Below are 25,528 nucleotides of genomic sequence, written 5' to 3'. Positions count from 1 at the left end.
GGCCAAAAAATGCAGGCCCATTTCCACTTTGTCTGCCAGTCAAAGAGTTTTGAGATCCCAACTCAGGATGTGATTGCTTGGTTCTTTTGAAATAAGTCCATGCCATCCTGACAGATGATCAGGATCTGCAAATGTACTTCTGCTCCTTCTTTGTAACCATGAGGTCATCTGGGGAGGGGCAGATCTAGATCCAGTGATCTAGAGTACCTTTGCTACCTAGATTACAGAATGCTAATGATTTGATGTCTCAGAGTGATAAAGCAATTGACTGTGTGAGTTATCCTTTGTATCATGTTAATAAAGTCTTTTGTTACCTTCTCCCCCCTTTTAATTTGGGTATAATAAAAGTTGTGGAAAAATAAATGTGGGCGATTTTCAGGATTTCAGTCACGGAATGCCCTCTCAATACTTTCTATGTTTTCTATCCTGTTATTTTATTTGTGTCTTCGTATTCTTTACTTATATTTCTTCAATTCCCATGCCCCTAAATCACCAGGAGGTGATTTTGTCGAGGCCAGCCCTCAACACATTTATATTTGTGTAAGACACACTCTTGCTTAAGTAAACTGGCTCTTACATCAATAATTAAAATAATGAAGGGGAGAGTTCACAGTGCCGAGCACCACCGGCCAGTGCGTCCGCATGAGAGGGCTGCGCTACAAAGCAACGGAGAAGAGACATTTACAACTTCTTCTCTCCACTCAACCCTGTGAGAGTTCCTCTTGAGATTGGTCCTGATGGAAGAGTGACAGGAGAAGCTGATGTTGAGTTTGCCACCCATGAAGAAGCAGTGGCAGCTATGTCGAAGGACAGGGCCAACATGCAGACAGATGCATAGAACTCTTCCCGAATTCAACAACAGGGGCTAGCAACGGGGCTTATAGCAGCCAGGTGATGCCCGGCCCGTTTGAGTTATTTCAATCAAAAATTTCACAGGCAAGTCGGGCAGTGGTGCACGCCTTTAATCCCAGCACTCGGGAGGCAGAGGCAGGCAGATCTCTGTGAGTTTGAAGCCAGCCTGGCCGACAAGAGCTAGTTCCAGGACAGGCTCCAAAGCCACAGAGAAACCCTGTCTCGAAAAAAACAAAAAAACAAAACAAAACAAAAAAAAAAATTCACAGGCAGCCAAGAAGCAGTTAAGAGCAGTTTATAACTCTAGAGGAAGCTGGGGGACCCACTTTGCACCATGAGTTTGTGAAAATCTGGATTAAAAAATTACCTCTTCAGTGTTTCTCATGCAAACTTCTCTTCTAGCATGTAATATTGAGTAAACTAAAACTATCTTCTTCCGCTTTCCTCAATTAACATTTTTGGTAGTAAACTTAAGAGTGATGTTATCTGAGTTAAGTAGTTTTAAGTATGTTGAGTGGATCTTCAAGCACACCACAGTGAACACACTGGGGGACATGTACTTTTCTGGCGAACTCAAAGGTGCTAGATCCCTGATGCAAAGAGATGCATTTCCCATGTTCATTCTAGTTTATATTTTCTTTTAAATCTTTAGGTCAAGTTTAAGCTTTTTAAAAGTTAGTTTTGAGAATTGAGACACAATACTAATACTGTAGGAATTGGTGAGGCCTTGACTTCAAGTTTTCTTTGTACTGTGATTTCCTTTTGGGTGTATTTTGCTAAGTGAAACTTGTTAAATTTTTTGTTAACTAAATTTTTTTCTTAAAGACTTTTTCACAATGAAAAAAAAGGAAAAAAAGGAATCTTCAACTAAGTAGGGATCTCTAAACAACAACAACAACAAAAAAACAACTTCTCAGGTTGTTAAGCATGGATCAGAAACTCTCGTTTGTGTCCCATTGCTGCTAATACCCCCAAAAGATTCATGTATAAAAGACTTTGTCCTGTCGGGGCGATGGTGGCGCACGCCTTTAATCCCAGCACTCGGGAGGCAGAGGCAGGCGGATCTCTGTGAGTTCGAGACCAGCCTGGTCTACAAGAGCTAGTTCCAGGACAGGCTCCAAAAAACCACAGAGAAACCCTGTCTCGAAAAACCAAAAAAAAAAAAAAAAAACCAAAATAAATAAATAAATAAATAAAGACTTTGTCCTCTGCTGCTGAACAGAGCAGTTGACAAGTGATTTAATCATGATTTCATCAATGAATTAAATGCTTGATGAATTCACAATTTGGTGGCAGTTTTGAGAGGTGGTTGGTTAGAGGTAGGGTCTGGTGGCAGAAAGTAGGTTGTTAGGGATATATCTTTTGGGGGGACTGTAGGTATTCAAGACAGGGCTCACTATGTACCTCTGAGTGTCCTAGAACTGCAGATCAGACTGGACTTAAACTCAGACATCTACCTGCCTCTGCCTCCTGAATGCTGGGATGAAAGGTTTGCACCACCAATTGTAATGGTCTGCTCTGACCCTTTAAGAGACAAGCCACGCCCACTCTCCCCATCCCCCATCTGCTGAGGCAAGCTGATCTTCAGCTTCCAGCCTGACTGAGTCTTTCCTTCTCTCTCTCTCTCTCTCTCTCTCTCTCTCTCTCTCTCTCTCTCTCTCTCTCTCTCTCATACACATACACACTCTGCTTTTCTCTCTACTTTTCCCTCTTCTCCCCTTCCCTTCCATAACCCACTAAATAAATATCCAACCTCATTCTGCTTCTGCATGGCTTGCCTATTCATGTTTCTGTCTCTCACCTGCCGCATGGCCACCTGCCCAGGACCAGCCGCCTTTGGAGACCTGTGGCATGGTCTTGTGGCATGCCCATCTGTCTGTCTTTCCTTGTAGGACTGGCTGCCCCATTGAGGTCTCTCACTCACCATGCAGCTCCCTGCCTGGGACCTGGCTGACTTCGTGGCCTGCCATGGTCTTGGGACCTGCTGCGCGCTGCCTGTACTCACTCATAGTTGGTTTTTAAATATAAAGCAAAGAAAGCCAACCTACAAACCACAATCCCAGAGAACTTAGACAACAATGTGGACACTAAGAGAGACTTGCATAGATCTAATCTACATGGGAAGTAGAAAGTAGAAAAAGACAACATCTCCTGAGTAAATGGGAGCATGGGTAACTTGGGAGAGGTTTGAGGGGGGAGGGGAGAGGCAGGGAGGGGAGCAGAGAAAAATGTAGAGCTCAATAAATATCAATAAAAAATAAATAAAAAAGGGGGCTGGGGAGATGGCTCAGAGGTTAAAAGCGTTGCCTCCTCTTCCAAAGGTCCTGAGTTCAATTTCCAGCAACCACATGGTGGCTCACAGCCATCTGTAATGAGGTCTGGTGCCCTCTTCTGACCTGCAGGCATACACACAGACAGAATATTGTATACATAATAAATAAATAAAAATAAATAAATAAATAAATAAATGTAAGAAAGAGAAGCCCTGCCCTCTCCTCCCCCACCTCTGAGGCAGGCAGATTTTCCTTCTGCTTCAGGCCTGAGCTCTCTCCCTCTCCATCTCTCTCCCAAAGAGGTAGCTGCTGCTGTGGTTTCTTTCCTCTCCCCCTCTTCTCTCTTCCTTCCTCCCTTCCTGTCTCTTTATCTCTCTCTGCCTTTCTCTTTTTTTTCCTCTTCTCCCCTTTTCCTTCCATATACTACTAAATAAATATCCAACCTCACTCTGCATGGTGTGCCTATCTGTCTCTCACCCACCTGCAGCTCCCTACCTAGGACAAGCTGGCACTCAGGGCCCGCGGGCCATCCGGAAGCTCCCTGCCTGGGACTGTCTGCCTTCGTGGCCCACCGTGGTCTCAGGACCTGCTGCCCACTGCAGCCTCTCAGGGATCTGCAGCATTTTACTTAAACCATTACACCTCATAACTGTTTTTTAGTCATGAATGCTGGGGATACAATTAGGTTCTTCTACATGTGCAGCAAGCACTTACCAACTGAGCCATCTTCCTAGCCCAACACTACACTTCAGAATTCTGCTTTGGCAACATCTAGCTTATAAGTACCAATTTCTCTTCCAATTTGCTTCATAATGAACAACTTCAGGGATGCTGACTGAGTGGTAGCTTAGCCTAGTAAACATGAAATCCTGGATTTAATTCCCAGAAGGAACAAGTAAAAGCCTATAATCCCAGCATTCTGGAGGGGAAGGCAGGAGGATCAGAAGTTTAACGTCATCCTCAGATGTATAAGGAGTTTAAGACTGGCCTGGGCTACGTGTCAGGTGTGGCGGTACATACCTAATACCAGTACTCAGGAAGCAAAGGCAGTGGGGGGTCTCTATGAGTTTGAGGCCAGCCGTGTCTACATAGTGGGTTCCAGGCCAGCCATGAGGTATGTAGAGAGACCCTTGTTTGGTTGGAGCCTCCAGCTTGCCACTAAGTGAATCTGACAGACCCATTTTTGTCTCTCCAAACCCCACCCACTCAGAAAAATCTCTGAACAAAGGGAAGGCACCCAAAAGCCCAGTTCTGACTTGTTGGCGTCTATGGCAGCTTCTCCCCTAAAGTTTCCAGCAGCTTAGTTCCCAGCTAAAGCATCTAGCTTTTGACCACACTTGTGCACAATCCGGGCTAGTGGCAGACCCATCATCACCCCTTGTCTATAAGTTATATAATCTCCCCGCTTTAGTTAGAGCATCTGGCTTCTCTGGCCTCAATCTCTGGGATTGGAGAACCCACCGGGAGTTGGTTTGCTCAAATAAACCTGTTACACTTTTCCAATTTGACTTCATTTGGCTTATTGCATCGGCTGAGAAACCTATTATCAGGAAACAGAGAAACTTATTAGCACTATCGCAAAAAAATAAAAACCTAATTAAAAAACAAGCACCCCTTATTTGGACCCAGCTGACTGGTTCTACTGTTGGGTGATAAGTATCTCAATCATCACTCCCCACTGTGTGTGTCGTGTATCATACTGATCCTATGACGAGTTTGATGAAATTAATGTGATTCAGGCCAGGTGTGGTAGAGCATAACTTTAATCCTAGAACTCTGGAGGCAATGGTAGGCGGATCTCTCAGTTCAAGGTCAGCCTAGTTCAAGATGGCCAGAGCTAGAGTGAGAACCTATACCAAAACAAACAAAAAAATGGGAGTAGAAAATTTAGGATGTTTGTAAACCTAGCCTTAGTAATTGCACTTTTCATCCTGTGGCAATCATTTGCAGTATCATGAGACTGGTGTGCCATGTAGAACCCCAAGATAGCCATGAAGACAACAGGGCACCAGACCTTAGTACAACTGACTCCATGATGGGAATACCATTCAGACCACAAAAGTCAGCAAACAGCCTGCCAAAATGAAAACAAAGACCCAATCCATCAAAGTCCATAGTTCTGGGAAAGTCTCTAAATGTGCTAACCTATCCGGGTGGTGGTGGCGCATGCCTTTAATCCCAGCACTCGGGAGGCAGAGGTAGGCGGATCTCTGTGAGTTCGAGGCCAGCCTGGTCTACAAAGGGAGTTCCAGGACAGGCTCCAAAGCTACAGAGAAACCCTGTCTCAAAAAAAAAAAGAAAGAAAGAAAAAAAAAAAGCCACTGGACCAAGGGAGAAGAGCCCACATCTTTTTTTTTTTTTTTTTTGTCTGTGACAAAGGTATTGATTTTAGATCAGCCTAGGCTACAGAGCAAGACCCTGACTCAAAAAGCAAAACTGTTCTAGAAAGATGTCTCAGTGGTTCAGAGAACTTACTGGTCTTACAGAGGACCCAAATTTGGCTCACAACTAGGTCCAGGGAATTGAACACCCTCTTTTGGCCTCTGTGGGCACCCACATAAAAGTAAACATACATACAAACATACATAGTTATAAATAAAATCTTTTTTTTTTTTTTTTTTTTTTTTTTTGGTTTTTCGAGACAGGGTTTCTCTGTGGTTTTTGGAGCCTGTCCTGGAACTAGCTCATGTAGACCAGGCTGGCCTCGAACTCACAGAGATCCACCTGCCTCTGCCTCCCAAGTGCTGGGATTAAAGGCGTGCGCCACCACCGCCCGGCTATAAATAAAGTCTTAAATATAAAAAGGGGTGTGTGGGTGGAGAGATGATTCAGTGGTTAAGAACCCTTGCTGGCCGGGCGGTGGTGGCGCACGCCTTTAATCCCGGCACTTGGGAGGTAGAGGCAGGCGGATCTCTGTGAGTTCGAGGCCAGCCTGGTCTATGACGGGAGTTCCAGGACAGGCTCCAAAGCTACAGAGAAACCCTGTCTCAAAAAAAAAAAAAAAAAAAAAAAAAGAACCCTTGCTGATTTTCAGAGGTCCTGGGTTCGGCTCCTAGCTCCTACATGGCAGCTCACAATAGTCTATAATTCCAGTTTCAGGGGACTCAATACCCTCAATACCTTCTGCCTTCCATGAGCACCTGATGTATGGACACATACCCACACATAGAAACACACACACACACACACACAATTTAGAATACATCTTTTAGGGGCTGGAGAGATGGCTCAGTGGTTAAGAGCATTGCCTGCTCTTCCAAAGGTCCTGAGTTCAAATCCCAGCAACCACATGGTGGCTCACAACCATCTGTAATGAGGTCTGGTGCCCTCTTCTGGCCTTCGGCATACACACAGATAGACTATTGTATACATAATAAATAATAAATATATATTTAAAAAAAATAGAGTGCACATGCCTTCAATCCCAGCATTTAGCAGGCAGAGACAGTTCTGTATAGGAAGTTCTAGGCCAGATAGGGCTACAGTGGGATTGCCCTTCCCCAAATGGATATATGTGTGTATTTAGATTGTTTTATATGATATAATTTGGATAGTCCCACAAGGACTGTCTCACACTGGAGAGGCAAAGAATCCAGTAATTGTTCAAAAAGCTGGCTGTCTCAGCAGCCCCAGTCTGAGGCTGAGGGCCTGGAAGATTCCTGGAGAGCTGCTGGTCTTCAGTCTGCACTGATCGTCTGGAGAGTTCTAATGTGTCAATGATGTATTGCAGCAATGGCAGATAAATGAACCTCCAGCAAGAGTGAAGGCAAGCAGACAAGAAAGTGTCCTTCTGTGTCCTTTCATCTGGGTGACCATCAGAAGATGTCATATGTAGGGTGAATCCTTCCACTCCAAATCTGATCAAGAAAATCCCTTACAGGAATGCCTGGCAGTTTGTCTTCTCGTTGATTCCAGATCTAGCCAAGTTGACTACTAAGATTAAAAATCACAGCCATGAGCCGGGCGGTGGTGGTGCACGCCTTTAATCCCAGCACTCGGGAGGCAGAGGCAGGCGGATCTCTGTGAGTTCAAGACCAGCCTGGTCTACAAGAGCTAGTTCCAGGACAGGCTCCAAAACCACAGAGAAACCCTGTCTCGAAAAACAAACAAACAAACAAATAAATAAATAAAAAATCACAGCCATGGATTCTTTTTTTTTAGTTTTCTTTTTTTCCTTTTTTAATTTTAATTTATTTATTTATTAAAGATTTCTGCCTCCTCCCCGCCACCACCTCCCATTTCCCTCCCCCTGCCCTGATCAAGTCCCCCTCCCTCGTCAGCCCAAAGATCAATCAGGGTTCCCTGCCCTGTGCTAAGACCAAGGACCACCCACCTCCATCCAGGTCTAGTAAGGTGAGCATCCAAACTGCCTAGGCTCCCACAAAGCCAGTACGTGCAGTAGGATCAAAACCCATTGCCATTGTTCTTGAGTTCTCAGTAGTCCTCATTGTCCGCAGCCATGGATTCTTAAATTTCCTGCACCTTGCCTCTCCTGCTCTGACCATTCTTTTTTTTTTTTTTTTTTGTTTTTTGTTTTTTGTTTTTACGAGACAGGGTTTTTCTGTGGTTTTTGGAGCCTGTCATTCTTTTTCTATACATAGACCATATTCTCCATCAGTGCTGACAAATCTGGGTACTTTTCCTGTGGTCCTGTAGTGGTACTGCCTTTTAGGAACCATGGGTACTATAGCATAAAAGTCTGGGGACCAGAGGGAGCCCCTCATCTGAAGTCAGGAAGAGTGACTCTCCAAGAGTGAAACCTCATAAAACGATGGTGAGTTAGGGATAGAATCACGGGAAATGAGAGAACTAGTCAGGTTCCAGCAGAGGGAGCAAGGGAAGTGCTGGGTCAATATTTGAGATCATGAGCTTTAAAGCTGGGAGTTGCAAATGGCAACCAGAGCCAGGTGGGGGCAGCAATCCCAGCACTCAGAAGGCAGAGGCAGGAGGATCTCTGTGAGTTCGAGGCCAGCCTGGTCTACAGCCTGAGTTCCAGGCTCCAAAGCAGCACAGAGAAACCGTCTTGAAACAACAGCAACAAAACAAAACAAAAGACAACCAGGACCCATCCTTACCAGAGGTCCAGTGATTACAGAAGTTGTAGGAGAAAACACCTACATTTGAAAGGTTCCTGATGGAAAGAGACTGAAGGCAGTTGTGCTGAAATCGATCCCAGAAGGATATGGATTGACTGGGATCACAATAAAGGTTGTAGCTACTTAGGAGGCCGAGAGTTACGCCCACACTGCGCAGTCTCCAATACAAACTGTCTTCTCTTTGCTTATGTTAGGAATATTCCTAAAAATGAGCCTCTCTGCCCACGAAAATAATCCTAATCAGACCAAGTTAAAAGATACCCAGGTTTAATTGGCTATCTGCATTCTCAGGTGACCCGGAGAGATGAACGGAAAGCCTAAAGGACCACCAGAGAGGAAGAGGGAAGAGCAACACGTGCTTACTTTCTGGGGAGCAGTTTAAATAGCCTGTGGGGGCTGGGCGGTGGTGGCGCACGCCTTTAATCCCAGAACTCGGGAGGCAGAGGCAGGCGGATCTCTGTGAGTTCGAGACCAGCCTGGTCTACAAGACCTAGTTCCAGGACAGGCTCCAAAACCACAGAGAAACCCTGTCTAGAAAAACCAATAAATAAATAAATAAATAAATAAATAAATAAATAAATAGTCTGTGGGAGTGGTCCTGACCTTTCTTGGGGAGGGGTCAAGGTTTGGCGGGCTTCCTGGACCCTCCCTGGGGAGGTGAGCTTCCAAAGATCGATGAGGGGTGGGGTGGGGAGGAAGTGGGGGTGGGGGTAAGATTACAGTAGGGGCCAGGTATGCCGGCCAAGAGGAACTTGTAACAGGTGATGGCTGAGGAATGCTGGGAGAACCTGGTCGGCTTGGATATGTGAAGTAAGCCTTTTGTTCTGGTTTTGAAACCTAGCAGATGTCACACCCAGCTCTCCCTTCCTTTTGTGGAAGAGAATCAGCTTAGGTTCTGTGTCAGTCCCCACATCTAGCACACAGGTTGTTGTTTTAGCCCTTTAACTCTTCTAGATTCATAGAGTGTTTAGGGCACCTGGCTTTTGCAGGTCATGACTCCTACCCACAAAATGATTTGCATCCAGGTATCTTCTCCGGTGGAAGATGCGACCCTCTTTGCCAACTGTTCTAGTAACTGTCTGTCCCAGACGAGTACAAGGTGACTCTGCCGTTATTGAGCTGCTCTCCTTGGTATATATTCTCTTCGATTTCTGAAGGGGTTACATTATGATTAAACCATCACACAATAGGAAGTAGAAAGTGTTATAAGTTGAAAATGGTCTTATAATAATAGTCCCACGTTAAAAAAAACCTCGGGGGGCTGGAGAGATGGCTCAGTGGTTAAGAGCATTGCCTGCTCTTCCAAAGGTCCTGAGTTCAATTCTCAGCAACCACATGGTGGCTCACAACCATCTGTAAAGAGGTCTGGCGCCCTCTTCTGGCCTTCAGGCATACACACAGAATATTGTATACATAATAAATAAATAAATAAATAAATAAATATTAAAAAAAATAAAAAAAACCTCGGGAGCTAGGCGGTTGTGGTGCACGCCTTTAATGCCAGCACTTGGGAGGCAGAGGCAGGTGGACCTCTGTGAGTAAGAGGCCGGCCTGGTCTACAAAGTGAGTTTCAGAACATCTAGGACTGTTACACAGAGAAACCCTGTCTTGAAAGAAAAAAAAAAAGTCTCTGTGCACTCACATCAGTCTACAACGGGGAACCATTATCCAATACAAAGTGCTATATGTGTGGTTTTGGGGGGCGGGGACGAAGACCAGAGCTTTGCTTGAGCTAGGCAAGTGCTATACCACTGAGCCATATGTCATATAATTTATTTAATTCAGTACCAAACTAAAAAACAGGATTCCTTAAATTGGCTTTCGCTTCATAGGAAGAGAGAAGAGTAAACTGTGAACATACGAATTTAAGACCCTTTCTGCAGTTCACAACCAATACCGACCCTTTTTAAAAATGTGATTCAGTAAAAAAAAAAAAAAAAATCATGTCTCAGCAGCCTCGTTCGCCTTACGCCCCAAGCCCGGCAGAAGTCGGCTCTGAGCGCAACCTGCACCATGCCTGCCTGCGCTGCTCAGCACCTGTTTCCTTGGCCTCTACTCACACCGTGCGGGATGCAGCGCACAAAGCGCGATGGCCGCGGGGCATAGCTGGGAACCCTTACTGCCTGAGCACCGAGCACCCCTCCCTCGTGACCACCTAGCGTAGAAAATGGGTGCCTGCTCTCGTCGGCAGGTGAGCAGGCCTCACCCCTGGGCAGCAGACGTCTCAAGGATCCCTAAAGCGTATCGGGCAGCACACTCGGTAGCCAAGCCCGGGGTCTGGGAGGGTAGGGTGAGGACTGCGCTGTTGTGGGCAGGTGCTAGTTTTCTAGGGTGGAAAGTCTAGGAGAAAGGGGCGTGTCCTGTGGGGCGTGCCCTCGGTCATGGGCGTGTCCTCAAGTCAGGGACCAGCCCTGGGGAAGGCGGGCCTTGGGAAAGGGGCGGGTCCTTGGGTAGAGGGTGGGTCTTGGGACACCGGCTAGTTCTCTGGCCCAGGCGGGTCCTGCGGCCTGGGCGTGTCCTCTGTCGGGGGAGGAGGGCGGGGCGGGCCTCGAAGCCTCTGCCCTAACAGGCGTCGGACCGCGGCGCGGGACACCGCGGTATGGGGAGGGTGCAGCTCTTCGAGATTTGCCTGAGGCAGGGCCGCGTCGTCTACAGTCCCGGGGAACCGCTGGCCGGGGTCGTGCGCGTGCGCCTGGGAGCGCCACTGCCCTTCCGAGGTGGGCGCGGGGTCGCCCCGGGGGAGCGGGTAGCTGCGTTCTTACCTGCGGTGGGGGCGGGGCTCTCCAAAACCTCGTGGTCAGTGGGCTCAGAGACTGGGTTCTCAGTATCCAGGGAACCCTGGGTTACGACGGAACCGCGGGCGCCGGGGTCCGGCTGTGCTGGGAGGCCAGGGCGGGGCAGGCAGCTGGGTGGCCCAGTCCTTCCGCATCTGTCCCATCCTGTGCTCTCAACCTAGGGGAGGCCGGAGTCTGTGTGAGGGCCTAAGCGCTTGTTCATATGCCCAGGCGACCCTGAAGGTGGAAGTATGCAGGCCTCCAGTCACAGTCTTCCCTTGTTCAGGTGTCCAAGGTCCGCCGCACTCTGCACCTGCTGGGCCCCCACCTGCAACCTCGTGTGCGCAGAGTCCTCTATTTTCCTCGCCTCCGGGCTCCTATGCAGGACCTTCCTCTTCAAAGACAGTCCTGGTCCAAGTGTGCAGGTCCCCAGCAGTATTCACAGGGTACCATTTTTGCTTTCAGTTTAAGGCTTAAGACTTCCTTAAAGCTTGTGGTTGCCTGCAAGGGGGCTTGTTCGGCCTGGCAATCCCCTTGCTCCTGTCCTAAGGCCTTGAAACTGAGCTGAGCTGAGCCCTCTGCTGATAAATATGTCTGAGACTCTGGGGCTGGGGATCAGGTTACTCTTTTGCCATTGGCAGGGCTCTCAGGTGCAGCTTCCTCAATGCTGGATCCACAAATAGGGATCTGTGTGCGATTATATGACTTGAGTTCTTCGGGTCAGGTGGGCACTGTTGTAGCCTCTGCTTAGCTGCTGGCACTGAGTGCAAAAACTGTATGAGTATCCCTGCTTGGTATTCTTTTGTTTTGGCCTCCCGTGAGAACTACCTGGCTGCTTGACCGAAACCACAGTTGCCCACAGACACTTCTGGTGTCTGCTGAGGATGGATAACTATTCTCCTTAGCCATCCTAGGCCCAGTTGAAACCAGGTGGACTTGGACCTGGTGTTATTATCTAGGTCTAGAAGGGAGCTGGGTTGTAGTGTCTGTCAGGCCCTGGTCTTGTTGAGGCTCCTGGTCATGGTCACATTGTTTTCCTTTGCTGTATCCCTATTTAGAGTTTGTGGTCTGAGCAGATGTTGCTTTTGTAGAGGCTACAGCCGTGATAGGTTAGCTCCTCCTGGACCCAAGAAAGGTATGAGAAGCTGTAAAGAAAACTCCAGGTTGGCTGGCAGGATGTGGTGCAGGCCACACCTTGTGGCCTTGGGGAAGACAACAGGGAGAAGAGAGGTCCAATTTAGAACTAGCCACTCAGTTTTTCTTTTCTGTCTTTCTCTCCTGGCTGAGCTTGGGGTTAACAGGCTACTGCCAACTACAATAGGAATGAGCTACTCATGGCCTCCTTGTATCGGGTAAGGAGCGAGTAGATGGACAGCTGACCTTACGGAGGCCACAAGAGCTCTAGCCGATGATGCCCAGGATCATGGACTGGGCCTGGAAGATGGGTTATTTATTTTTGAGACAGGGTTTCTCTGTAGCTTTGCAGCCTGTCCTGGAATTCACTCTGTAGACCAGGCTGACCTTGAACTCACAGAGATCCACCTGCCTCTGCCTTAGTTATGTGGTGCCTGAAAGGAAGTTACTGGACAGGTAGAAGCACTCATGAGAAAAGATCCAGAAGTCTCTGAGGAATACTACACACACCATGATTTTCTTTAGAAAAACCAGAGCTTACGTTGGGCGGTGGTGGCATATACCACACCTTTAAACCCAGCACTCAGGAGGCCTAGGCCAGCCTGATCTACAGAGCTAGACCCAGGATAACCAAGGTTACACAAAGAAACCCTGTTTTTTGTTTTTTAAATAAAAAAAAAAAAGGAAAGGAAAAACAAGATAGATCAGCTTCCTGTTTCCAATGGTGAACACCCCAGTTTGGTAGTCCTATTCTGTTTGGTGCCTGCCTTTTGTTATATAGTTCTGAACATTATCAGGAAGTGCTTTTTCTATTTGGATGACACCTTGAAGTATAGACTGTTCTGCAGGCTGTCACCTGATGCTCTGTAGTGGAGGACTTGCTAGAACACACTTGCCCTGGTTTCCTGGTTATGCTGCAGGGTAGGAGGAGCTGGTGAGAGGACCATGGTTACCTCCCAGAGAAGATACCTTTGCCTGAGAGTGGACAGATAGGACTGTAATATTACAAAAAAGCAGCAGGAACACTAAAAGCCAGGAAATAAAGGAAATCAGGGTCTTTTATCAGGTGTGCAGACTGTCAAAGAAAGAAGCTCGTTCCAGCCCCAGCAGCAGGGACTCCCCCCCCCCATGCTCAGACCTCTCTTATTTTTCAAGCAGAACTGTAGTATGTGGCTTTCCCTGCTCAGTGATCTGAGAAGGTACATACCTAGCTGCCGGCACTGTCCTTGGCTTGTGAACCTGGAATCTTTGAGGAATTTTCTGGGGAGTTTTTTTTTTTTTGGTTTTTCGAGACAGGGTTTCTCTGTGGTTTTGTAGCCTATCCTGGAACTAGCTCTTGTAGACCAGGCTGGTCTCGAACTCACAGAGATCCGCCTGTCTCTGCCTCCCAAGTGCTGGGATTAAAGGCATGCGCCACCACCGCCGGGCTTTCTGGGGAGTTTTTTTTTTTTTTTTTTTTTTTTGGTTTTTCGAGACAGGGTTTCTCTGTGGTTTTGGAGCCTGTCCTGGAACTAGCTCTTGTAGACCAGGCTGGTCTCGAACTCACAGAGATCCGCCTGCCTCTGCCTCCCGAGTGCTGGGATTAAAGGCGTGTGCCACCACCGCCCGGCTTCTGGGGAGTTTTTATACCTTGATTGTGACCCTACTGAGACAAAGGAGTAACCTCAGGTGTTTTGTTAGGGAAGCAGCAGGCATATTGTTTACAAGCCCCCACCCCTCACTCCCCAACCCCAGGGTTTTTCTGTAGCTTTGGAGCCTGTCCTAGAATTAGCTCTTGCCGACCAGGCTGGCCTTGAACTCACACAGATCCGCCTGCCTCTGCCTCCCGAGTGCTGCAATTAAACCTTCAATTATTTCTAATGAGAGAGTGAACGCACAGGAGGCTGTTCACACTGTCCTTCCAGAGACCTGTTTTGTGAGAGGAGAAAATGCCTGACCTTGGGAAGACCAGAGTCTGATCCCCTCCGTGCCCCACTCCCAGATGCTGCTTGCTTTTCTGGAACCTGGTGGTCCTTTGCCTGAAGTGTAGGAAGTCCAGTCTGGGTGCTTGGTTGCTGTTATAAGCGGTGCTATGAGAGACTCTTGATGAGCTAGTGTACGACTTGGAGAGTTGATGGGTGCCCTGGCATGGATAGAAGGAGTGTTGACTTCTGCGTCCCCACCCCAGCATGGGTCAAATTCCTTTAGAGTTGTCATTCTGATGAGTAAACATGTAAGTCACCTACCTGGGTTTTCCCCGATTTTTAGTTTGACTGGGTATCGGTTCGTTATCTACTGCTACAAAATGGTCATCCAAATAACAAAACATAGAGGCAGGCGGATTTCTGTGAGGCCAGTCTGTTATACAGAGGAACCCTGTCTCAACAAACCGAAAAAAAAAAAAACTCAAAAAAGCAAAACTACCCCTAAATTGAACAGCTAAAGCAACTAATTAATTTGTTTTGTTTTGTTTTGGTTTTGGTTTTTCGAGACAGGGTTTCTCTGTAGCTTTGGAGCCTGTCCTGGAGGCGTGCGCCACCACCGCCCGGCAAAACTTTTTTTTTTTTTTTTTTCTGATATATGGAGGGGTGACACGCAGGCGCAGACAGACAGACACAGACACACAGACAGACAGAGCCGGGATCCGAACCGGCCACCTCCCGCACCCAGGGCGGCGCCCCTAGCCTCTTGGCCAGCCCGCAGACGGTTGCAACCAATTTGTTATTGTTCATACACTGAGGATGAAGAATTTGAATAGCTCTGCCATTCACAGTTGGCATCCTGATAGCATTATTGTTGTGTCTGGACTAAGCTGAGATCTCTGTACTTCTTTTTGTATCTGATGTGGGGCCAGTCATCCTTAGAGAGACGTACTCATTGAGAAGCATCTTGTGTCCTCCAGCAGACTTTTGAGCCTCCTCTTACCCTTGGCATCTCAACAACTGTTTGCTGTTCAGTTTCCGGGGTGGGATGGTTGGAGGTTAGAGTGACATGGAGGGCGAAGGACAATCATGGGCACTTCCAAGGAGCAGAGGATGGTAGAGCAGGAATGCAGGACCACCTCAAGAGAGGGAACAGGGGGGCTGGAGAGATGATGGCTCAGTGGTTAGGAGCATCTCAGGGAGGTCCTGAGTTCAGTTCCCAGCTACCACATGGTGGCTCACAACCATCCATCCATAATGAGATCTGGTCCCCTCTTCTGGCATGCAGGTGTATATACAGACAGAACACTGTATACATAATAAATAAATAAATAGCCGGGCGATGGTGGCGCACGCCTTTAATCCCAGCACTCGGGAGGCCGAGGCAGGCGGATCTCTGTGAGTTCGAGACCAGCCTGGTCTACGGAGCTAGTTCCAGGACAGGCTCCAAAGCCACAGAGAAACCCTGTCTCGAAAAAAAAAAAAAAAAAAAAAAAAAATAAATAAATAAATAAATAAATCTTTTTTTAACTTTATATAATTTTACGTACGAGTGCTCTCTGTATGTACATTGCATGCTGGAAGAGGGCATCAGATCCCTTTGTAGATGGTCATGAGCCACCATGTGGGTGCTGGAAATTGAACTCAGGGCCTTTGGAAGAGCAGCCAGTGCTCTTAACCACTGAGCCATCTCTCCAGCCCTAAATAAATAAATCTTTAAAAAAAAAAGAGTGAGAACAGAGCCTGGCAGTGGTGGTGCACACCTTTAATACTAGCACTTGGGAGGCAGAGGCAGGTGGGTCTCTGCTGTGTTAATCTAATTAAATCAATAAAAACCAGGAGTCAGATATTGGGGTAAAAACCTGGAAGAGCAGAGAACCAGAAGCAGCTGCCAGTTGCTTCCTACCTGTCTAGGTCCTGCTTTGCAAGAGGGGCTGAGATTCTGTTTACAGCCCACCTTATTACCTCCTGTCTCCGCCTCCCAAGTGCTGGGATTAAAAGCCTGTGCCACCACTGCCCAGCTTCTGTGGTTAACTAGTGACTAGCTCTGCCCTCTGATCTCCAGGCAAGCTTTATTTGTCAGAACACAAAATATCACGGCAGCTGTCTGTGAGTTTGAGGCCAGCCTGGCCTACAGAGTTAGTTCCAGGATCATACAAAGAAACCCTGTTGGGGGCTGGAGAGATGGCTCAGAGGTTAAGAGCATTGCCTGTTCTTCCAGAGGTCCTGAGTTCAATTCCCGGCAACCGCATGGTGGCTCACAACCATCTGTAATGAGATCTGGTGTCCTCTTCTGGCCTGCAGGCATACATGTAAACAGAATATTGTATACATAATAAATAAATATTTAAAAAAAAAAAGAAACCCTGTTTTGAAAAACAAACAAACAAAAAGAATAAATTCAAATAAGAAAAGAGTGGGAACAGGAGTTGGCCGCCCTCAGGTGAGGGAGTGCACACATGGGTTGAGGATGTGCCAGAGGTTCGAAGGAGGAAGCTAAGTGCCCTGTGGCTAACCGGGAGGATGCATGGACTGTGATGTGGGAGACTGTACAGGAGGCAGGTGTGGTCAACTCCTAAGTACTTGGCTATGTTTGTTCCTCCTGCTTGGTGGCTTTGTCACAAAGATAAAAGAGGATGAATAATCCTACCCTCTGGTGACCCTGTGGGGGGAGGGGGAAGGGCTGAAACCTTGACCCAACCCTACAGGGAGAAGGGTGTTACTTCAGGGCGCCTCATTGGCTCCCACCTACCTCCTTGCCAGGACCTTCTCCCTTGTGATCAGTTTCAGCTATACCAGCTCATTCACCTGTGGCTACCTGATCACAGTAGACCCAGGATGTGTCTGTAAGACGGAGGAGGAATTTGAACTCTGTCTTAGTATTTCCTGTTCTGGGTACTTCCATTGGTGAGGGAGGACCAGCTACTCCAAGGTGTAGAAAGTCAGCCTCCTGGGCACTGCTGCTCAGGAAGTAAGTCAGGGCTCGCCTTCCAGTTCTAGATTGCTGACTGGCTCAGACAGGTTTGACTGCATTCCTGCAGGGAGAGGGTTGGCATTAACTTTCTTGAGACTGAGCGGGCATCTCCAGGCCTAACTGATTTGCATCATAAAAAAGGGCTCCTGGGCTTTTATAGTTCTGACTGAGGTAAACAATTTGGGGGGAGCCCGGGGTTATCTAGGAGATTATTGGCCTCCCACTGTGTCTGCAGGACAGATAAAACACTGCCTATCAGTTTCTTTGCCAGCCTGGTTCCCGGGGAGAACACCACTATTGGGGGGTGGCCAGGAGGTATTTTTGGGAAGATGTTGGGCCTTTCCAGGTACCTGTGCAGGTGGGGCTACTTGACCTATGGATGCTTCCAGCCCTACAGGAATTCCTGTGCTGGGGACCGGGAGGAACCTAGGCCATCCACTGCTTAGGCTTATGCCACCCTTCCCCTTACAGCTATCCGGGTGACCTGCGTGGGTTCTTGCGGGGTCTCCAACAAGGCCAACGATGGGGCATGGGTGGTGGAGGAGAGCTATTTCAACAGCTCCCTGTCACTGGCCGACAAGGGTGAGTGTGGGAGCCAGCCATGACACAGGGGCTGGAGTGTGGTCAGTTTATCCTTCCCCTCCCAACAGCTGTCTCTTAGATTCCCACTCTATCCTACCCTCTGGTACGGGGTCTGGGTGGGCTCTGAACCTTGGTATGGCTGTTTCATCCCTGCCCTCTACCCTCAACCACCTTCCTGCTTTTAATTTTATTTATTTTATTTTATTTTATTTTGGGTTTTCGAGACTTATTTTTTAAAAGATTTAAAAATTTTTTTATTTATTATGTATACAATATTCTATGTGTATGCCTGCAGGCCAGAAGAGGGCACCAGATCTCATTACAGATGGTTGTGAGCCACCGTGTGGTTGTTGGGAATTGAACTTAGGACCTCTGGAAGAGCAGGCCTAAGCTCTTAACTGCTGAGCCCTCCTCCAGCCCTCTAATTTTATTTTTAAAGTTTGTATTTGTTTTTTTGAGACAGGGTTTCATGTAGCTCAAGTTAGACGTGAACTTGCTATGTTATATATCTGAGGATGCCCTTAAACTTCCGATTCTCCTGCTTCTGCCTCCCGGGGGTGTGCTACCCTATCTGGTTTATATAGTCCTTGGAATTGAACCAGAGCTTTGAGTATGCTAGGCAAACACTCTCCCAGCCACACACTCTCATTGAAACCAAGCCCTTATATGTAGCCATTAGCTCCTGGTGTGGTCATGGTGCTCTAGTGCTGGAGACAGGTAGTGTGGACTGGTGGGCTGTGGTGCCTACTTCTGGCCTGGCACTGTGGCCACTAGGGATCTCCTCTGGTTTGCTCCCACCTTCTTCTTGTCTCTGTAGGAAGTCTGCCCGCTGGAGAGCACAGCTTCCCCTTTCAGTTCCTGCTTCCTGGTGAGTGGCGATCTTGTGGGGGCAGTAACCTTGAAATGGTGGGACCTACAGGTGGGAGGTGCTGGGTACCAGCCAATCCCTGTTCTCTCCGTAGCCACAGCACCCACATCTTTTGAGGGACCCTTTGGGAAGATTGTGCACCAGGTGAGGGCCTCCATCGACACTCCACGTTTTTCCAAGGATCACAAATGTAGCCTCGTATTCTACATCCTGAGCCCCTTGAACCTGAATAGCATCCCAGATATCGAGGTGAGGATGGAACAGAGGCTTCTTTGGTTACCTTCAAACTGCTCGGGCCAGGCAGCCAGGCTCTGCAGGCTGAGGCCCTGTCCCCATGCCACAGGAATGCACTCTGTGCTCACTTCATAAACTCTGCCCCATTTTCCCTTTAAGCAACCCAACGTGGCCTCCACTACCAAGAAGTTCTCCTATAAGCTGGTGAAGACGGGCAGTGTGGTTCTCACAGCTAGTACTGACCTTCGTGGCTATGTGGTGGGACAGGTGCTTCGGCTGCAGGCTGACATTGAGAACCAGTCAGGCAAGGACACTAGCCCTGTGGTGGCCAGCTTGCTACAGGTCAGAGCCCTCTGACTCCTGACCATTTCTCATGGGACAGAAGGGGTGGGTTGCTGGCCTGCTTAAGCCCACAGTCTGGTCTTTCCTTAGAAGGTATCCTATAAGGCCAAGCGCTGGATCTACGATGTGCGAACCATTGCAGAGGTGGAAGGCACAGGTGTCAAGGCCTGGAGGCGAGCTCAGTGGCAAGAACAGATCCTGGTGCCTGCCCTGCCCCAGTCAGCCCTGCCTGGCTGCAGCCTTATCCACATCGACTACTACCTGCAGGTTTGGTGTTGCCCAGGGCTGGGTGGCTGAAGCTAGATGACCTTGGCCTGACTCCTCAATACCCGCCTTCTTTCCAGGTCTCTATGAAGGCACCTGAAGCCACCGTGACTCTCCCACTCTTTGTTGGCAATATTGCTGTGAACCAAACCCCATTGAGCCCCTGTCCGGGCACAGAGTCTTCTCCTGGGGCCTTGGCCCCAGTGGTGCCCTCTGCACCACCCCAGGAAGACGCTGAGGCAGTGGCTAGTGGCCCCCAGTTCTCAGACCTAGTTTCCCTCTCCACCAAGAGCCATTCTCAGCAGCAGCCACTGTCAACTGCGTTGGGTTCCGTGTCTGTCACCACCATCGATCCCTGTGTTCAGGCTGGAAGCCCTGCTAGGCATTCTCTGCACCCTCCCTTGTGCGTCTCTATAGGTGCCACTGTCCCCTACTTTGCAGAAGGCTCCGGGGGCCCAGTACCCACCACCAGCGCCTTGATCCTCCCCCCAGAGTACAGTTCATGGGGCTACCCCTATGGTGAGTGGAAATGACAGGGACAGGGGGGGAGGAAATGAGGGTGCCTTGAACCCCTTGTCAATCCTGCTTTCTCCCCACAGAGGCTCCACCGTCCTATGAGCAGAGCTGTGCCAGTACAGACCCTGGCCTGATCCCAGGGAGCTGACCCTGGTGAGCCAACCCTGTGCCACCTCTACGGTGGGCCTGGCCTTTGCCCTGGGATGGGATGCCCAGGGCCTCGTGCCTTGCTCTCTACTTGGCCCAGCTACTCAGGACCTGCAGCCGTTGGGACGACCCCTTGTGGACCAGCCTCTCTTGGCTCCTCTGGAATTAATCAGTCCTCGAGAGGTTGGGGTAGGGCAGCAGGGATATGGGACCTGGAGAGATTATAAATAAAGCGCTTTATTTGTAGAGCTTTTGCGACCAAATTCTACCCTCAAAGTGGCCCCCACTGTGCAGACTCCACCCCTGAAGAACACAATCCCATAATAAGCTCCTCCTTTGACCCCTCTGCTGAAAGACACACCACACCCTGCAGGAGGCGCCCTGAGAGCTTCTCCCTTGGCTTCCTTAATCCTCTGGGCTCCTCTATAGTCCCAGAGAATGTGCCCTGGATGGTGCTGTACTGGCCACTTGCCTTTCTTTATTAGATTTTTTTTTTATTTTTAATTTTTCCTTTGTCTGCTTAAGGATGTTCCTGGTGTTCTTTGGGACATATTATGACTTGCATTCCAAACCGTTGTTCTAGGTGGTGTGCTTGGATGCCTGGCCACCAAAAATATTCATGGGGAAAGGACTTGCTAGGAACCTACTTGCAGAGAAACCCTCTACTCTTGAGCATGAGGTCACTGTCAGCTCTGATCATTGTTGCACACAAAAGACCTTGAAACTATGAATTAGGTCCCTAGAGCAAAATGGAAAGATGGGTCCTGTGGAGCAGCATTTCAGAAGCACCCTACAGCCTCTATGACATTTCTGGTGACAGGCACTGGCCTGTTGGTCTTTACATGCAGTGTTTGCACTGGAAGTGGAGTTGGCTAAGATCCAATTTTCCAAAAGCCGGGAGAGCCGCTTTGCTAGGTGTGGTGGCTACCTTGCCTGTGTAACCAACAAGTTGACAGACTTAAGAAACAAGGTGTACAAAAGAGCAGAATACTGGCAGTGCACGCCAATATTCCCAACTTGTACTTTCCACCTGAGCCCTGGGAGGATGTCTGATATTCGTGCCACCTAACCAGCTCGGTCTGCACCCCACTGGCCAAAGGCTAGAACTGGGTGGTATCTTTTGGAACACTTCATTGTCTCCTCCTCCCAGCATGGTCTTTCACCAGGCAGTCACATGCCTGGCTAACATTTGATGCTATGGGATAGGTGGGTCTTGGAGAAAGGCAGGTCTCTAAGCACAGGCTGGAAGCAGTGCAGCCTGCAGTTGAAAGGGAAGCTTAAGTTTGAATCCCACCCTGTCTCAGGTCAGCTGTATACATGCAGCTCCCTTACCTTGGTTCACTCACTTTGAAAATGGGAATGGGAAGCAGGTTTGTCTCTCAGAACTGATGCGAGTGTGGACACACCTCACCTTAGTCAGTGGTTACGAAGTTGTAATGTGTCTAGGGCTGATGGCAAATTGGGTGTGTATCTTTATCTAGCAAATGTTTACTCTCTATGGTTCAACCTCTTCACTTAAATGGTTTTTGTTTTTTGTTTTTTTTATTCTGTGTATGCCAGAGAGTATTGTGGGCCCTACTACATACAAAACAGTGGTCACACAGGGTATATCATATAAGAGTATAGGGAGCCTGGCAGGGTGGCGCACATCTTTAATTACAGCACTTGGAGGCAGAGGGAGGTAAAATTCTGTGAGTTTGAGACCAGCTTGGACTACGTGATGAGATTGTCTAAAGAAAAAAAGAGCCGGGAATGGTGGCGCACGCCTTTAATCCCAGCACTTGGGAGGCAGAGGCAGGCGGATCTCTGTGAGTTCGAGACCAGCCTGGTCTACAAGAGCTAGTTCCAGGACAGGCTCCAAAACCACAGAGAAACCCTGTCTCGAAAAACCAAAAAAAAAAAAGAAAAAAAAAAGAAAAAAGAACACCTAAAATAAGAGAAAGCATGTGGGGGGCTGTAGAGAAAAATACATCCAGAAAAACAGATGAGAAATGAGGAGACAGGGAAGGCTTTCCTTAGGCAGTGGTATTTAAGGCACAAAGGTTAGGAAAGAAACAAGCTATGCAGATATCTGAAACAAACGGTCTCAGGGAAAAGGTGAGATGGAGAGGCGGGGAGTTGGCTCTGTTTGGGCCATGGTTACAGAGGGCTGTGCATGCGTGTTTCCCATGACCTTCAGAAGGGCTCAGTCCATCATAATAGAACAGTTTAGCTCTCCTAAAGAATTCTTGGTACTCAGTCCATTTCCTCCTCCATGTGTATGAACCCAGTGGCCAACTTAGCAGAGTCATTTTCCTGGGTCTGTTGCCTTGTGATACTGAGTCTAGACTTGTTGTCAAAAACTTAGACGTCCTTAATTTTTGTCATCGAGACCTCACTTGTGCTTCTTTTTTGATGTCTTGGAGATGGGAAAGACAGAATTGTTTATGGAGATCAGGCAGCCCAGGATAACTCATGTGGCATTAGGTTTTCAGTCTAGAAGGTTACTTGGGCTGCAGGAAAGGCCTTGCCTATACACAGGAAGCTGTGCCTGGCAGGACTTAGGATAACTAGGGTGAGCACACCCTGCTAGCGAGTGGGCATCTCTCCTCAGGAGAACACCCACAATCAATGTGGTGCACAAGTCCCAGCCAGACATCTAGACATACCCTTCTAACATCCATGTGTGCCCTCATTCATTGATGGGGGTGGGCTTGGCAGCTGGGACATTCCTCCATGTTGGGATTAGCCCCCTCTTGTGGGAGCAGATGTCTAACTCAGGAGATTACCTCCCTTCAGTTGGATCATCCTCGCAACATGGCAGTCTCCTCTGTGTAGCCTCTCAAGCCTTTCTGAAGCAGAACATTCCCACAACGCAGGGATATGCCTCTAACTAGACTCCCTTCTCCCACCTGGGACATTCCTCCCTCCTAACTGGGGATACTTTCCATCCAGTTCTTTCCTCAAATCAGAGTGCCATCTTTTGCCAGGCGTGCCTCATCAGCCGAGCAACTCCTCCCTAGGTCCCTCATTGAGGCATCTCCCAGGGTACAACTCAGGGTGTCTGCTTTTTAGGAAAATAAAAATGTGTCTGTGATTGGAGGTTAAGACTCAGCCTTTGCTGGTGGCGCACGCCTTTAATCCCAGCATTCAGGAGGCAGAGGAAGGCAGAGCTCTGTGAGTTTATGAGGCCAGCCTGTTCTACAGAGTGACTTCCCCGGGACAGTCAAGGCTATATAGAAAAACCCTGTCTTGAAAAACAAAAGCCGACAAGAAGACTCAAAGCCATGCATTCTTCACACAAGGCACGCTCCCTCCTCTGACCAGACTACCAGAGACTTAATTCAGAACAAGAAGATACGGTAGCATCTCCTTATCTGCAAAGAGCTTGTTCTAAGAACCCCTGTGGATGCCTCAAACTGCACATAGCATAGTATTCTATATAAATTTTGTTTTTATTTATATATATATGATGATGTTTATAAACATCAAAAAAGAGTTTAGTAACACTAATAACACAGTAGGTCAATGAGAGTATTGTAACAAAATTACAGGAATGTCATCTCACTTCAAATGATTTTACTGTTTTGTGCTCACCCTTTTCCATGGTGACTTGAGATGATACAATGACTGAAGAGATGAAGAGAGATGAATGGTGTAGGCTTTACAACACAGGCTACTTACTGATAGGCATGGCAGGACAATCAGTTCTGAGTCACAATGAGTAAGATCTTTTTTCTTTTATTTTTTTTGAGACGGGGTTTCTCTGTGTAACAGTCCTAGGTGTCCTGGAACTAGCTCTTGTAGACCAGGCTGGCCTTGAGAGCACAGACCCACACTCCTCTGCCTCCCGAGTGCTGGGATTAAAGGGGTGCGCCACCACCGCCCGGCCAACTACAGACTCTCAATTGTAGAAGTATACCCACCCCATTCCCCATGGGGGAAACTTTTTTTTTAAAGATTTATTTATTTCTTATGTATACAACATTCTGCCTCCATGTATGCCCGCACACCAGAAGAGGGCGCCAGATCTCATTACAGATGGTTGTGAACCACCATGTGGTTGCTGGGAATTGAACTCAGGACCTCTGGAAGAGCAGCTGGTGCTCTTAACCTCTGAGCCATCTCTCCAGTACCCCCACCCCCTTGAAAACAAAACATTGTAATTGGTATCCTCTGTCTTTACTTTTTAATTCCACAAAGTGGAATTAATTTTATAAAAAAATTTGTCAGGCTGGGTGTGGTGGGCATACCTGTAATCCTGCTCTTCAGGAAGCAGAGGCAGGAGGAACACTGAAAGTTTGAGGCCATGTATGCTATGTAGTGAAACTCTGCTTTAAGAATAAAACAAGTCAGTTGTGTGGTGTTTGCCAACAGGATTTGCTGAAGGAGGCAGAGGCAGGAGTTTGAGGCCAGTTTGGGCTACACACTGGAGGCTGGAGAGATGGCTCACTGGTTAAGAGCATTGGCTGCTGGTCTCTGCTGCCAGAGGATCTGGGTTCAATTCCCAGTACTCAACTGTCCGTAACTCCAGTTCCAGGGGACCTGGCACCCTCGCCCAAACATAAATGTAACTAAAACACAAACGCACATAAAAATGAATCTTAAAAAAGAATAAAATAATTAAAAAAAAATCCTCTGTGAGTTCGAGGTCAGCCTGGTCTACAGAGCAAGTTCCAGGACAGCCAGGCTATTACAGAGAGAAACCCTGTCTTGAAAAACCAAACAAGGGGACTGGAGAGATGGCTCAGTGGTTGAGAGTCCTGAGTTCAATTCCCAGCAATCACATGGTGACTCACAACCATCTGTAATGAGGTCTGGTGCTCTTTTCTGGCCTACAGCCATATGTAATAAATAAATAAATCCTTATTTATTTTGTTTTTTGAGACAGGGTTTCTCTGTGTTGCTTTGGAGCCTGTCCTGGAACTAGCTAGCTCTTGTAGACCAGGCTGGTCTCAAACTCACAGAGATCTGCCTGCCTCTGCCTCCCAAGTGCTGGGATTAAGGGCGTGCCGCACCACCGCCTGGCAAATATTTACTTTTATTATATTATTATCATTTGTTTTTTTCAAGACGGTTTCTCTGTAGCTTTGGAGCCTGACCTGGATCTCGCTCTGTAGACCAGGCGGGCCTCGAACTCACAGAGATCCACCTGTCTATCTCCCAAGTGCTGAGATTAAAGGCATGTGCCACCACCATATGAAATAAATAAATCTTAAAAAATATTAATCAAGCCGGGCGGTGGTGGCGCACGCCTTTAATCCCAGCACTTGGGAGGCAGAGGCAGGCGGATCTCTGTGAGTTCGAGACCAGCCTGGTCTACAAGAGCTAGTTCCAGGACAGGCTCCAAAACCACAGAGAAACCCTGTCTCCAAAAAACCAAAAAAAAAAAAAAAAATATTAATCAAGGGGCTGGAGAGATGGCTCAGTAGTTAAGAGCATTGCCTGCTCCTTCAAAGGTCCTGAGTTCAATTCCCAGCAACCACATGGTGGCTCACAACCATCTGTAAAGAGGTCTGGCGCCCTCTTCTGGCCTGCAGGCATACACACAGACAGAATATTGTATACATAATAAATAAATATTTAAAAAAA

General features: G+C 47.9%; 1 protein-coding gene across 1 annotated transcript; it reads left to right on the top strand.

Annotated features, from left to right (window-relative positions):
• The first annotated feature begins 10,774 nt into the window (after nucleotides 1-10,774).
• Arrdc1 (arrestin domain containing 1) lies at nucleotides 10,775-20,222 on the top strand. The gene is made up of 8 exons (XM_057755238.1): nucleotides 10,775-10,938; nucleotides 17,476-17,586; nucleotides 18,404-18,454; nucleotides 18,549-18,703; nucleotides 18,848-19,030; nucleotides 19,121-19,297; nucleotides 19,375-19,813; nucleotides 19,894-20,222. The coding sequence occupies exons 1-8, from the start codon at nucleotides 10,821-10,823 to the stop codon at nucleotides 19,956-19,958; spliced, it is 1,299 nt and encodes a 432-aa protein (XP_057611221.1). The 5' UTR covers nucleotides 10,775-10,820; the 3' UTR covers nucleotides 19,959-20,222.
• The last annotated feature ends 5,306 nt before the right edge of the window (nucleotides 20,223-25,528 follow it).

This window comes from Chionomys nivalis, chromosome 22 (genome assembly GCF_950005125.1).
Source record: "Chionomys nivalis chromosome 22, mChiNiv1.1, whole genome shotgun sequence".
Lineage (NCBI taxonomy): Eukaryota > Metazoa > Chordata > Mammalia > Rodentia > Cricetidae > Chionomys > Chionomys nivalis.
The sequence above is the reverse complement of the archived record's forward strand: the minus strand, read 5'-3'. Positions and strand labels throughout refer to the sequence as shown.